The sequence below is a fragment of the Sparus aurata genome, unplaced genomic scaffold (genome assembly GCF_900880675.1).
Source record: "Sparus aurata unplaced genomic scaffold, fSpaAur1.1, whole genome shotgun sequence".
In the NCBI taxonomy this organism is placed as follows: domain Eukaryota; kingdom Metazoa; phylum Chordata; class Actinopteri; order Spariformes; family Sparidae; genus Sparus; species Sparus aurata.
In genome coordinates this window covers 120,886-134,020 of record NW_022045109.1, presented here as the reverse complement: position 1 = coordinate 134,020, position 13,135 = coordinate 120,886, and the positions used below count along the sequence as shown (strand labels likewise).

The 13,135-nt window shown below is 44.7% G+C and overlaps 1 protein-coding gene across 1 annotated transcript in view; it reads right to left on the bottom strand.

Annotated features, from left to right (window-relative positions):
• Window positions 1-432: 432 nt before the first annotated feature.
• Window positions 433-13,135, bottom strand: part of LOC115577695 (7SK snRNA methylphosphate capping enzyme-like) — a 15,942-nt gene continuing 3,239 nt past the window's right edge. Inside the window, exons 3-8 of the mRNA XM_030410602.1 lie at window positions 12,492-12,754; window positions 8,610-8,889; window positions 5,551-6,136; window positions 5,268-5,480; window positions 1,049-1,157; window positions 433-912 (exon numbers count right to left, since the gene is read on the bottom strand). Coding sequence (XP_030266462.1) covers window positions 860-912; window positions 1,049-1,157; window positions 5,268-5,480; window positions 5,551-6,136; window positions 8,610-8,889; window positions 12,492-12,754 — 1,504 coding nt within the window. The 3' untranslated portion in view covers window positions 433-859. The remainder of the gene's footprint in view (window positions 913-1,048; window positions 1,158-5,267; window positions 5,481-5,550; window positions 6,137-8,609; window positions 8,890-12,491; window positions 12,755-13,135) is intronic.

Below are 13,135 nucleotides of genomic sequence, written 5' to 3'. Positions count from 1 at the left end.
GGTGAGAGAGGAGCTCCATCACAGGTCGGATCAATAACCTGCAGATCAATAACAAAGATCAATGACCCGTAGATCAATAATAAAGTTCAATAACCTGCAGATCAATAATAAAGATCAATAACCTGCAGATCAATAATAAAGATCAATAACCTGCAGATCAATAATAAAGATCAATAACCTGCAGATCAATAATAAAGGATCAACAACCTGTAGATCAATAACCTGCAGATCAATAACCTGTAGATCAATAATAAAGGATCAATAACCTGCAGATCAATAATAAAGGATCAATAATAAAGGATCAATAACCTGCAGATCAATAACCTGTAGATCAATAATAAAGGATCAATAACCTGCAGATCAATAATAAAGGATCAATAATAAAGGATCAATAACCTGCAGATCAATAACCTGTAGATCAATAATAAAGGATCAATAATAAAGATCAATAACTTTATTTTCACAGTCAACAATGAAATGTTGTTTGAAAAGAAAAAAAACAATAAACGTCGACGTGTCACTTCCTGTCAGTGTCCAATCAGAGTCCAGGACCACAGGTCCCAGGGGCGGGACAATCCCCCACAATCCTTTGCTTTGGTTTACTGAGCCTGTCTCAACCAATCAGAGTCACAGATACCCTGCTGTCCAATCAGATGAAGTCTGTCCTCCTCTGTGCTGTGATGTCATCCAACTGACTCAACTGTTTAGCCAATCAGCTGTTGGCAGTCATGAGGACCAGTCAGCTCTGTCCTCTCTCCACCTGTCAGTCACAGTCCAGGTGTGTCGCTGCGGAAACAGGATGGGACGCACTTCCTGTGCAGCCTCAGAGAAAGACGTGTCACTTCCTGTCCCGGTGACCTCACTTCCTCTGCGTGAGGCCTTTGTGGAACAGGTAGACCGGCCGCTTGTTACCTGGACACACACACACACACACACACACACACACACACACACAGACACACACACAGACACAGTATACAGTCAGATTAGAGGTCTTGGTGTGTGTGTGTGTGTGTGTGTACCTGTGTGTGTGTGTGTGTGTGTGTACCTGTGTGTGTGAGCAGTCGGTATGAGGTGAAGCCCACGCTGTCCGTCAGGTAACAGGTGAAGTGTTCAGGTCTCAGTCTGAGCGTCCTGTAGTGACGACAGGTCGACTCCTAAACAAACAAACAAACAAACACAGCTCCTTTACCTGTGTACAGGTGTGTGTATCTGGGTTTCTGTCATCCGGTAATTACCGGACTTTAATTGGTAAAATGTGCCCAAGTTATTTTTATATGGAGCCAGAATGGTGACTTTAAAATTTAGCATCCAAAAAAAAGATTAGCATAGAAAACAAAACCAGTACTGAAAACAGAAACACTGTCATTGAAACATTTGTATTGAAAACAGTTGTATTGGCACTGAAAAAAGAAACTAATTCAAATAATTCAAGTCCGAAAATCTTATCATTTTATTTTATTGGGATTTTTTTGTATTTTTCAATGACAATCTTCAGATTTTTTCTTCATGTCACTTTTTTTTCAGTGACAGATTTTTTTTACAATGTCAGTTTTTTTTCAGTGTCACTGATTTTCAGTTTCAACTTTGTGTCACTGTTTTGGCGTCGAGAGGGCGGGGCCTGAGGGGAGGGGCAAGTAGAGCGTGGTTTGCATATCATTTGAGAAGGTAATGGCAGCAGCCTGCGGGAAGGCGGGGCTGGACGGTCCAGCTATAATACACCATGTTAGGGCCCGTGTGCCGGCCGTCTCTGGCCAACACAGAGTCCAACTACCTCGCAGACTTTTCTTCAAGCTCTCTCCTGATGTGTCCAAGTCTCTGTGTATCTGGTTCTGTCCCGCAGCTCCAGAGCCCCGCTCCTAAATGCGTATGGAGTGTGGTAGTAGTACCGGGCGCCGAGCACGGAGCGTTAGCCACAGTTAGCACAACAGTACAACAGCCTGTTGCTCCGAGCCGTGTGCTGTAATATATTGTTTTTGTTTTTCTTGTTTTGTTTTTTAGGGTGCCTATTGTCATCTGGCCGGGGACTACAGCAGGATATTAGCCATGTTGGCTAAAGCTGCCCTTTTTACTGTTGTTGATGCAGTTGATTAATTGGGATTGTCTTCGATATAATAAACTAATAAACTAAACTAAACTAAGCTGCAAAGACATCATCCCAGTGAGACAACTGGCAGCACGAGGAGGAAAGAGAGAGTCGACAGGACGACTTCTGCTGCCCGCAGCTTTACATTACATTAGTGACAGTGAATAACTATTTGTTCTTAGCATCTGTTAAAGATAACTTTCTCTGCCAAATAAATGAAAAGCATGTTGGAACTAGCAATGTCTCCTCTCTTGCAGTGCCAGAATCGACCTACTGTAACCTCAGACTGTCACATGATGTATGAGATGTCAGACTGCCTCATTCTTTCAGGTTTAACCTGACTGTACAAGACATCATTGATTCTCCTAACCATCAGCGAACCGAACAGAAAACCGTGACCACAAAAGCGTGATATGAACCGAACCGTGGATCTTGTGAACCGTTCCACCCCTAATATATAAACTGCATATCATTTATCATTCTAATCTCAAGAAATTGAGGAATAACCAGCAGGAGGCCACTGATGTGTGGGGATGTATATCGTTAGGATATTATCAATACCGATACCCCTTATTGGTACCGATACTTATCGATACTACAACATGTAATATTGTGTAAAAAAATAAATACTTTACGAGATGTTAAAAGATTGAACCTTCTTTTTATTACCACAAGGTAATAATAAGGCTTCAACAGAACAGAAGCTACGCAATTACAAATACTCCGCAACAGATAACCTTAAAGCCCCTGTACAGACTTTTCATTTAGTGTTGATTTTGGCGGCCCCGCTGGACGAAAGCGGTGGTGTTTTGCCCAAATGAAGACTGCATTTCCCATGAGCTCTAGCGCCCACTGTCGTGAAGACGTTTGTCTGGCCGGCGCGTGTAGATTTGTTTTGGAAACGTCGGAAAGACGACGGGACTTACTATGAAAACTTTTTTTTTTTTTTTTTTTTTTTAGCAGCTATCTGCAGCGTGCATATGGACGAGGTAATGTGGCTATTTGTATTTCTATGTAATATAATATGCCGCCGGTGAAACAAAGTAATGCTGCTGTTGCGCTGCAATTTCCCAGCTATAAATATTACCCACGGTGCTACAGAGCTAGCGTTACAGCAAAGTCACAGTGATTGTGATGGATGTTTTGTTCTAAGTAAGAAACTGAATCATTTATAATGACAGAGGATATTACCGATGCATCGTTGCAGGTCGGCTGGGCTGATACACACAGCTGAAATGGATGCGTGATCTAAGACGTTTGTTGTCGTTTTCACGAGTGTAGTATCTAGAGCTAATCTAGTGGTAACGTTAGCCAGCTTTGTTGTAACAACATAAATTCATGTATTGCTGTAAACTACGTCCCGCATTACATTTCATAAATGAAATAAAATGTACATACCTGTCTAGGAGGAATCGGGCGAATTCTTGATCCGACTTGAATCCCTTCAAGCCCCGCAACTCTCTCCATCTCTGGAAGGAATCGCCAATGTTTATCCGTGTTTTAGCCCTAGCTCGATCGGATTCCCTCTTGGCCTTTCGTTGGTCTTCGGTTCGAATTACTTTTCTTTTCTTTGTCTCATTATCAGCCATGACAAAAGTTTTAGCTCGGTTAGCACTGGCTAGCGTAGCAACAAAACAGCTATGCCGTATCCTGAATGTCGTCAGTTCCGGTCTGACTGCCGTAAATCGTTTCGTCAGTGGTCCGACCCGACCAAGGCCTTTCAGAGGTATAGAATTAGACTACTTAGAAATAGCGTATCTTCACACTGATGGGCTCATTTGCTGTTGTAGGTAACAGAGACACATCAGCAGAAACCAGAGACGTTTCTATATCCAGTTAAAAACTCCGTACAGGGGCTTTAAGGACTATTATATCTGGTGGATGTCGGAGCACAACGCAGCAATTCAGCTGAATTTAGCACTGAGCAGACGGGAACAATATAACATCAGGTTATTTTTCAAAATAAAACACTCCGTGTTGACACCAGCATACAAATCTCAAAAGAGAGACAAACACAAGATCTTCTGCTCATCCTTGGGTCGGGAACACTTCCTGTGGTCGTGAGTGATCATGTGATTATCACGGACACTCTTCACGGTCAAATTCGGGGTTAGCAACATCATCAAACACTGGGAGCGTGTGCCCATTATGAAGATAAAGGAGTGCGGTGTGTTTGATTGCTATACAAAGCCAGTAAAGTTAGCAGCCCGGCTAGCGGCGCTGTGGCAGCGGCGCCCGTATTTACCGCGTATACCGGTTTCATTTCTGCGACGTCAAGTCACAGAGTTTGTTGTTAAGTTTGTAGGCATTACAGTTGGGTAGACGTTCAAAAACCATCCATATCAATAACCGATAACAAAATCATCAAAAAAAAGTAAAAAAAAAACAAAAACCCGATAACAATACCGTTTGTCCAGAATCTTAATGGTACCTTGGTACCAACCCAATTACGAGCCGGTACCTAAAAGTACCAGTCCTCAGTATACATCCCTAATAGTGCAGTTATTGAATATTTTTTGTAGTATCTCTTGTCGGTGGTCAGAGGTCCCTGTGCCCTCGTCTCACAGAGTTAATGTCCAGCTGGAGGACCTCGTATAATGAAACTACGGCTGTAGCTTGTTGTCTCGTTACCTTACTACGGTAGGAAAGAGCCGTCGTTTCAGTTTCAACAATGTTTCACTTATAAGTTATTGATCTGGGAAGTTCGGATCTGTTTCTAACTTTACCAAACTAAATCCTACCACATAAGTCAGTTACGTATCATGTCAAACCGGCTGCGCTCGCTCGCTGTGCTGTAAGTTTCGTTCTTCTGTTTTGAGACGCTGCTGCTGTTTGAGAGGCTTTCACCTGAGATCATCGTGATGATGAGACTCCACCTGCGCGAACCCCGGACTCACTGAAGTTACTGTGAGTGACTACTGTGCACTCAGGTGGCTGTAATTAAAGGCAAGCTCGCTACGCTGACCGGGCCAGGGGCACAGAGGCCGCTGTGGCCGTACGATGATTTCTTATTTTCACGGGGCATCAAGGCCAAAGTGCGGGGCAACGGTGTACAGGTGTGTGTACAGGTGTGTGTATGTGTGGTCCAGGTTTGTGTACAGGTGTGTGTGTGTGTGTGATCCAGGTTTGTGTACAGGTGTGTGTATGTGTGATCCAGGTGTGTGTACAGGTGTGTTTGTACCGAGGCTCTCTTGCTGCGGCTGTAGCTGCTCCACGGTTGAGGCTCCAGGATGAATAATCCGCCCAGCGACAGGCTCTGATAGGCTCGTCTGAACAGTCTGACCACGCCCACGTCACCTGACTGCAGCTGCACCCACTTGGTAACGCCTAGACACATGATGACATCATACTGACCCTGGCCAGGCCACGCCTCCTGCTCTGACACGTAGTCGCCCTGTGGGAGGAGTCACAGTGGTGATGATGTCACAGTGATGATGATGTAAGAGGAGCTGAAGGAGACTCACCTGGATGAAGGTGACGTTGCTGGGGAACCTAGATGCTGACGACGATGATGATGCTGACGATGATGATGATGGGGGGAGGAGGGGCGGAGCCGAGATCGGACCTCGACTGACCCTGAACGACAGGGGGAAGGAGAGGAGAGACAGAGCCTGCTGGACCTCCTCCATCATCTCCTCCTCCTCCTCCATCTTCTTCACCTCCACCTGCTCTCCTCCCCTCCTCCTCGTCCTCCTGGCCTCCACCACCAGGTCATGTGACAGGAAGTGCCTAATGTTCTGCTTGGCGGCATGGACCAATCGCTCATCTAGCTCCACCCCCAGGATGTGGGCGGGGTCAAACCTGCGGGCGATGGCGAGGGTCATGTGACCTGTGCCGCAGCCCACGTCCAGCACCCTCTTGTCTCTGAACCAATCTGCTTCCAGGAGGCAGAGCCGTGGGTCCTCCTCTGCCCCGACCCGCCCCTCCCAGCCGTCGCCGTAGAAACCGTGGTAGCCGTAGTAACAGCTGTTGTTGCCGTACTGGTAGCGGTGTTTGTTCTTCTTCTTCTTCGATGGTGGCTGAGTGGAGCCGGGCTGTGGTCCTCCACATCTGCAGGGGGCAGCACACAGGTGAGCAGGCAGCCAATCACAAGACAGCGTTCACATTCAGCTCTGTAGGAACACCAGCCCTTATGTCTCCATCACGAGGCTCTGCTCCCTTTCTGCGTCCTCTGACCTCTCAACCACAAGACAAGACTAATTTAACAAACAAAGCATATCTGTTTGACTGAATATTTGCCTCTTCTCCCCCCTCACAAAGAAGATGAAGTCCTTCTTCCTCAGGCCAAACTATGGCCTCTTCTCCCTATAGATTAGGACGGTGTGTTGCTCTAATGCTATAAACAGATCATTGGAGACGTTTTCTTATCAATTTTAACGACTTACTACAATAGAGTCCTCTCTCTCTCCACATCAGATGACAAGAAGTGGGGGTAGATGGTGTTTGGGGTAGAGATGATTTATTATTTAATGAATTTGGGGTTTGAAAGAAACCAGCCCCCACCTTTGCGATGGGCACAGACTTGCATATCATGATCCTCTTTGTGTGTAATGCTTGTGTTATTCACCAGTTAAATGTCTGATATGTTTTCTTAAGATAGAACTACAAGGAATATGTATAAGTCCTTGGTCCTACTGTGTATTGTATGCTTTATGGTTTATGTTGTATACTATTGTTTTATGACTTAATCATGTTTTTAATTCTTTAATTCTTGGATCATATTCATGTTACATCTTTTAACGAAGACAAAAATTCGACTTTTAAGATAGTAAAGTTTTTGGGAAGTTAAAACACGATTTCAAAACATTAAGGCAATATAGTTTATTTGAATTAAAGTGTTGTGGGTCAAAACTCCCAACACAGAAGGAGCATTGTCAGCCAGTCCCACCCCTGTTCTCGGTGTGTCTGCTGCAGCTCATAAAAACAGAGAAGATGCTCTGCACTTCACTGGTCTTCTCTCATGCTGAGGCTTCGCTCTCACTTTGGGTCCTGACTTCGGTCATGACTTGGAGTCTTCTTCTCCGGGCTCTCTTGCCCCCTGTTTCTTCTCCTGACTTCTTCTCCTTCTCTCTTCTCTTCTCTTCTCTCAGTAATCTTTACTTTTATTTTTGCAACAAGCTCTAAGAAAGCGAATTGAATAACTACTTTAAGTGCTCTACTTTTATCCAAGTCTTTAATAGAACAAATTCTTTTCTTTTTGATTTTTGATTTGATTTTAATATAACTTTAAAGTATCACCGCCTGATCCAGAAGAAGTTGAATTAGTGAAAGGATCAGAACTTGAGAACCACCTTGAAACATCAAAGAAAAGTCTTTTTCAAGACTGTGATCATCTGATGAAGAACGTTGCAGTCCATCGTCTACCTCAGAAGTCGTGCAAGGAGTCTCCACAAAGGACACTGTGGGTGTTCCCAGCCGAGACCGACTCCGCCCCCAGCGCTCCCAAGGCGGAAAACCCCGCTGGGCCTCCGGACCAAGAGTCCCTCAACAGAGTACCGGCCTTCCCTCTGGCTACTGGACCGACGCGCTGTGCCGTGGTCCAACCCAGAACTCTCAAAGAGACCAAGCTTCAGTGCCTCCTGACGCCCAGACAAAACAGGCTGAACGTCTTCATACAGTTGGATCCCCACACGTGAGAATGAGTGGTGTCTAAAGTTCTGACTTCTGTCTCAGGTTCTGACTTCTGTCTAAAACTCTAACTTCTATCCTATGAACTTAAGAAAGTTGAGGTTAGGGTCTCGTTAGTATTAAAGATTACTCCCGTAATATTTAATATATAAAAACCCGACCCTTTAACTTTACCATCTACCGACGGTCACATAACTTTATTACTTTGCTTATTACATTCTTTACCTTTTCGTTATCTGTTGTTCGTCTAAAATTGTCATGTCATTTATGTTACCCCAAAATTATTTAGTCAATAAACATATATAATCATTTGTTTGTCTGGAACTTAATTTTGATGTGGAGAATCGATGGATACGTGCAAAGAGTTCACTGCTTCAGAATATTGAGATTGAATAAATTGATTTGAAATTGATACTCTAGCTGTCCAAGTCAAACTGGTACAGTTAGATGTTTGGAATAGTTCCCTCCAGCCTATTCTAGTAAATCAAACAATGGAGGTGGTGCCCTTCTACGAGTGTAAAATTAATCCCCAGTGATTAATGACCTTGATTATCAAGCAGTGATAGTCCCCTACATTTATATCCATTGTGCCATCCATGGGAGGGCCCGCATAGCCTACCTACCTGTCCTGCAAATTCGTGGTTCCCCATGTGAGGCATAGTTGATTACCAGTGATTAATTAATTGCCAGTAATTAATTATCCCTTATTATCAAAGTAGTGTCTCCTACAGCTCCAACAAACAGGTTTATCCAACTACTGAACAGTCGGACATGTTGTGTTACACAAGCATAATGCAATGCTTTTCATACGTGGCTGCTGATTGGTTGACACCTGACACGCCCATCACATGACACTAAAGCTCAGAGCCTGCTTCTGTTGTTAGACTGAACTCACCTGCCAGCTTTAGCCCCTCCCACCAGCGGCGTCTGGAACTTGGTTGGCTGGGCTATGGTAACCATGGTATCTGCCGACCTCGCCGAGGTGGTGCGGCGCCGTCTCCGTTGGCGACCATCGCGCTGGTTACCAGGCTTGTGGGTGTGGCCTGGTGGAGGGTGGGTGTGTCTCCTGGGGAGGATGGGGGGCGGGGCTACGTCATCTCGACAGGTGATGGCCGTGTTGAGTTCACAGGGGAGAGGAGAGGCTGAAACACTGCCCCCTGTGGTCAGAGGAGGAACTGCACAACCACAACAACATAAGAACAACTAACACCACAACAGCACCAGACTCCATTAACAAATGTAGTGATTTTAAGAGTTGTTGAGTTAAAACAAACTTTCTAACGTAGTGAAACTCTGTCTCTGACAGATTCTAACTCATTGTGTCCTTCTTGTTAATTCAGCAAATGTTCTACATGAACTTCTTTCTGTCTTTGGGTGAATTCCTTCAGTCTGGGTCATAAAAAAACAGAACAGTGACATCTGGTGGATTGTAAAAATCATAGCAGCTCAAATTAAAGACGCTGTTCAGGCATCACTTTATGTTTATGTAATAAATTAAACTAATACAACTCCTTTTGGTCAGTAAAATGTAAATATTAAATATATATTAATGTCATTAAAGTGTCATTATTTAACTGTTTCTGTCAGCTTCATCACTTCTCATGCCAGAGCAGGCATGGACTGGCCATCTGGCGTACTGGGCAATGCCCGGTGGGCCGATGCACATTTTTGGGCCGGGCTGTCATAACTTAATCAAAAAAGTTTATTATAAATCATTTTTATCAACCGCGACGGCCCATTGGCTGAATTTCTAGAAGGACAGTGGGCTAATCCAATGAAATCTCTCAGCCCTCCTCTTTTTTTTTCCTAAGTGCAAAGTTTGGAGGGGGCGGCCCATTGGTCCATCTTCAATATAGACAGTGGACTGAACCAATCAGGATATAGTACGACAGCGGCCCCACCCCTCCCTGCACTGTCTCCTGTAACTTCTGCTAGTTTCAAAGTGTTGAGCACGAGGACTGACAACATGGAGCAACCAGAGAGAGAGAAAAGTTGCGTGCTAAGAGAAGAATCTCACTCAGTACGTTTACATGCACAGTTTAGTCAGATTACAGCCATAGTTCCACTCTGCAACTCAATCAGACAACTGCAACTGTCCGAGTAAACATGCCGGTGAGAAAATGTGATTATTGTCCGGAGCATGTCATACCCGGTACGCTAGGTGGCGCTGTACCCATTTCAACTAGTGGTAACAGAAACACCTCCGTCTGACCTCTTTACGTCACCAGCAACAACAAACTGCCTCGACATTCCAGAAAGATGGCGTATGAAGAGCGAGACGAAGCTACATCTTTGTACACTTCATATATGGTGTACATGATAATTACACAAACTAGATGCACAATGGAGCTCTTTCTCTCTTTCTTGCAGTGATTTCGGAGGAAAGACGCCGCCGTCCTTCTACTTCCAGCTCACGGCCCCGGGGAAATAAATCTCACTCCTGCACAAAACGCAAAATCCGATCCGGTCTGATGGAACGTATACATGCAGGAGTAATGTGACTATCAATCAATAATCTGGGTTAGGGCTGCACAAAAAATCGTTAAAAAATCGCGATCTCGATTCACACATACACGTGATCTCATTTCTACACACAGCGATTCTGAAGCATTTTATATCTCGAGCCGAATCACAAACAAATGCTCCTATTTTTCCTCCCGGATTTTTTGAAGCGCCCCAAAACGCAGCACGGCCGCTGCCTCCGCCCTCAACCTGTGGTAAAGCGTCTTTACAACACGTGATTCAATGGAGGAAGCCCACCTGCAGTTGAGTGTTGGAAGGAGTGAGTGAGAAGCCGTTTTTAGACGGGGTAGCAAGCCGCCAATCTGCCCGTCCTATTGACGGCTAGGTCCGCAGTTTTAGACAGAGGGCGGCAAATTGGGGATCTGTTTTGGTCCGCCGATTTGCTGCCTCGGACGGTACACTTACTTCCGCCTCGACTGCTAGCTTGTTGTTGTAGCGACAAGCTAGGAACGGTCGCTACTTTCAAATTAAAAGCCCCCCGCTAAGAACCCAGTTCTAAACTCCAATGGGGTGCAATGTAAAGCCCTTATTTTGAAGACAAATTTGTTGTCAACTGTTTGCAGCCCAACTTCGGGCTTCACGTCACATGTTTACCTCTACCTCTGAGGCGGCTTTTGGAAAAGGAAGAATATTATGCCTCCGTTTTAGAAAGCCGATCACAGCAGCTATCACATATCACCTAGCCAAAGCTACGGCCCCAATAAACACTGTACAACATGAGGTATTAGAGGATGCCCTCTCATCTTGGAGACTAATTTTTTTTTTACTTTTGTAAAAATAATTTCTCATCTCAATGATAGAACTAACAAAACAAAAAAAACATTGCTTTGGCAGAGGCATAGTAGTATGCCTCTGCCATACTACAATGTTTTTTTTTGTTTTGTTCAAGTTCATCAGTGCAATACACATTTTGTGAAAAAAATCGTGCCAGAGAATCGTGATCTCAATTCTAAGCAAAAAAATCGTGATTCACATTTTTTCCAGAATCGTGCAGCCCTAATCTGGGTGCTTTAATTCGACTATAAGAAATCTGATCCAGTCCGATTTTAGTCAGACAAAGGTGTATACATGCATCTTAAAGATCCCATCATAGTCGGACTAACACAGTAATTCAGTTTTCTTGAGTGTCATGTAAACACACTGATTGTAGATGATGCAAAATGTGCAGATCATAGTCATGCTGGTGTGTCGCGCTGCGTCGGGTTCGGGCTTAAAAACCCGTGGGCTGGGTCGGATTGTAATTCAGACCCGTTGAGAACTCTAATTACATGAGAATGATGAGCAATGGCGATTGATTAGTATCAGTATTAATTGGTGTTGCATACTTCCCAAAATCTGGCAGCCGGCACTTATTCTGATAAAATAGCAAACGGTCAAGGCTGAGAAGTGTTGATGAGCAGCAAGCGTCCATTTTAGGCTCCATCATAGCATTTTAGACATTTAGGTTAAAGGTGTGTTGAAAGGCTGCATAGTAGTGTGAATGTGTAGCAACCCTCTATGCTGTGGTTAAACATGATTTAAGAAACAGATTTTAAAACTGCTAAATGAGAAGTAAAAGCTTTGCAATTTAAGCATTGCTAAAGTAAGTGTAAAAAATATATAAAAGTATCATTAGTAAAAGTTATGCCCACACTGATTAAGAGTAAGACAGTTAAATGCTTGAAAGACGAGTTGCTTTGCATGAGTTGATGAAGCAGCCTGTCTTTAGCCTGATACAAATGCATGTTACAGCTTTATAAAGGAGGGAGCACCTTTTAACCTGAAGAATTAGAACTGAGCTGCTATATCAGGGAAATTCAGTAAATACATATTTGAGATGATTTCAGTAAAAAGGATAAAAGAATCAGTTGAACTACACAGAGCTGATAAAAGTGGTGGAGTTAACAAAAGACACTAAACCTCTGAGATTTAGGATGCTGATGATGCATTCTGCTTGAGATAGTTCTACCTCCTTAGGTATATTCTATGTGTTGATTTACTTATTTGCTTTCCACAATGGTTATTTGATAGACTTCTAAAGTAATGATAAACTGTACATTTCTAATAAGCCTAAAGGTAACAAGTTATGGGTTTTTTTTCTGGTTGTGCTCCACTAATTATGAGGGGCCGGTCTAAGCCAAAAATGCCAGGGCTGATTTTCTGTCCCAGTCCGGCCCTGTGCCAGAGTGAAACCACCTCACCTCCCTCCCCCTGTGTCCCCCTGCAACTCCCCCTGAGTCATCAATCAGTGGTTGTAGTGTCAGCGATGTCTCACCTGTGAGTCCGGCTGTGGAGGGAAACAGTCGGGCAGGTATCACCTCCCTCTCTCCTCCCCCTCCTCCCCCTCCGTGGTGTCTGTTCCTGTGTCTCCTCCTGGACTTCAGGGGGGACAGCAGGACTCCGCCCTCGCCCTCCCTGTCCCCGCCCCTTCCCTTCAGGTTCAGGGGGTCGGTGATGTCACGGGGAACCAGGATCTCTACAGGGTCTCCTCCACGTGACGGCAGGGGCGAGCACTGTGGTGTCTCCTGATTGGTCGCTCTGAGGAAGAGAGGAGGAGTTTTACCGGTTACTGGACAGTTACTGGACAGTTACTGGACCGTTACTGGACAGTTACTGGGCGGTTACTGGGCGGTTACTGGGCGGTTACTGGACAGTTACTGAACAGTTACTGGGCGGTTACTGGGCAGTTACTGGACAGTTACTGGGCGGTTACTGGGTAGTTACTGGACAGTTACTGGGCGGTTACTGGGCGGTTACTGGACAGTTACTGGGCGGTTACTGGGTAGTTACTGGACAGTTACTGGGCGGTTACTGGGCGGTTACTGGACAGTTACTGGGCGGTTACTGGGCGGTTACTGGGCGGTTACTGGACAGTTACTGAACAGTTACTGGGCGGTTACTGGGCAGTTACTGGACAGT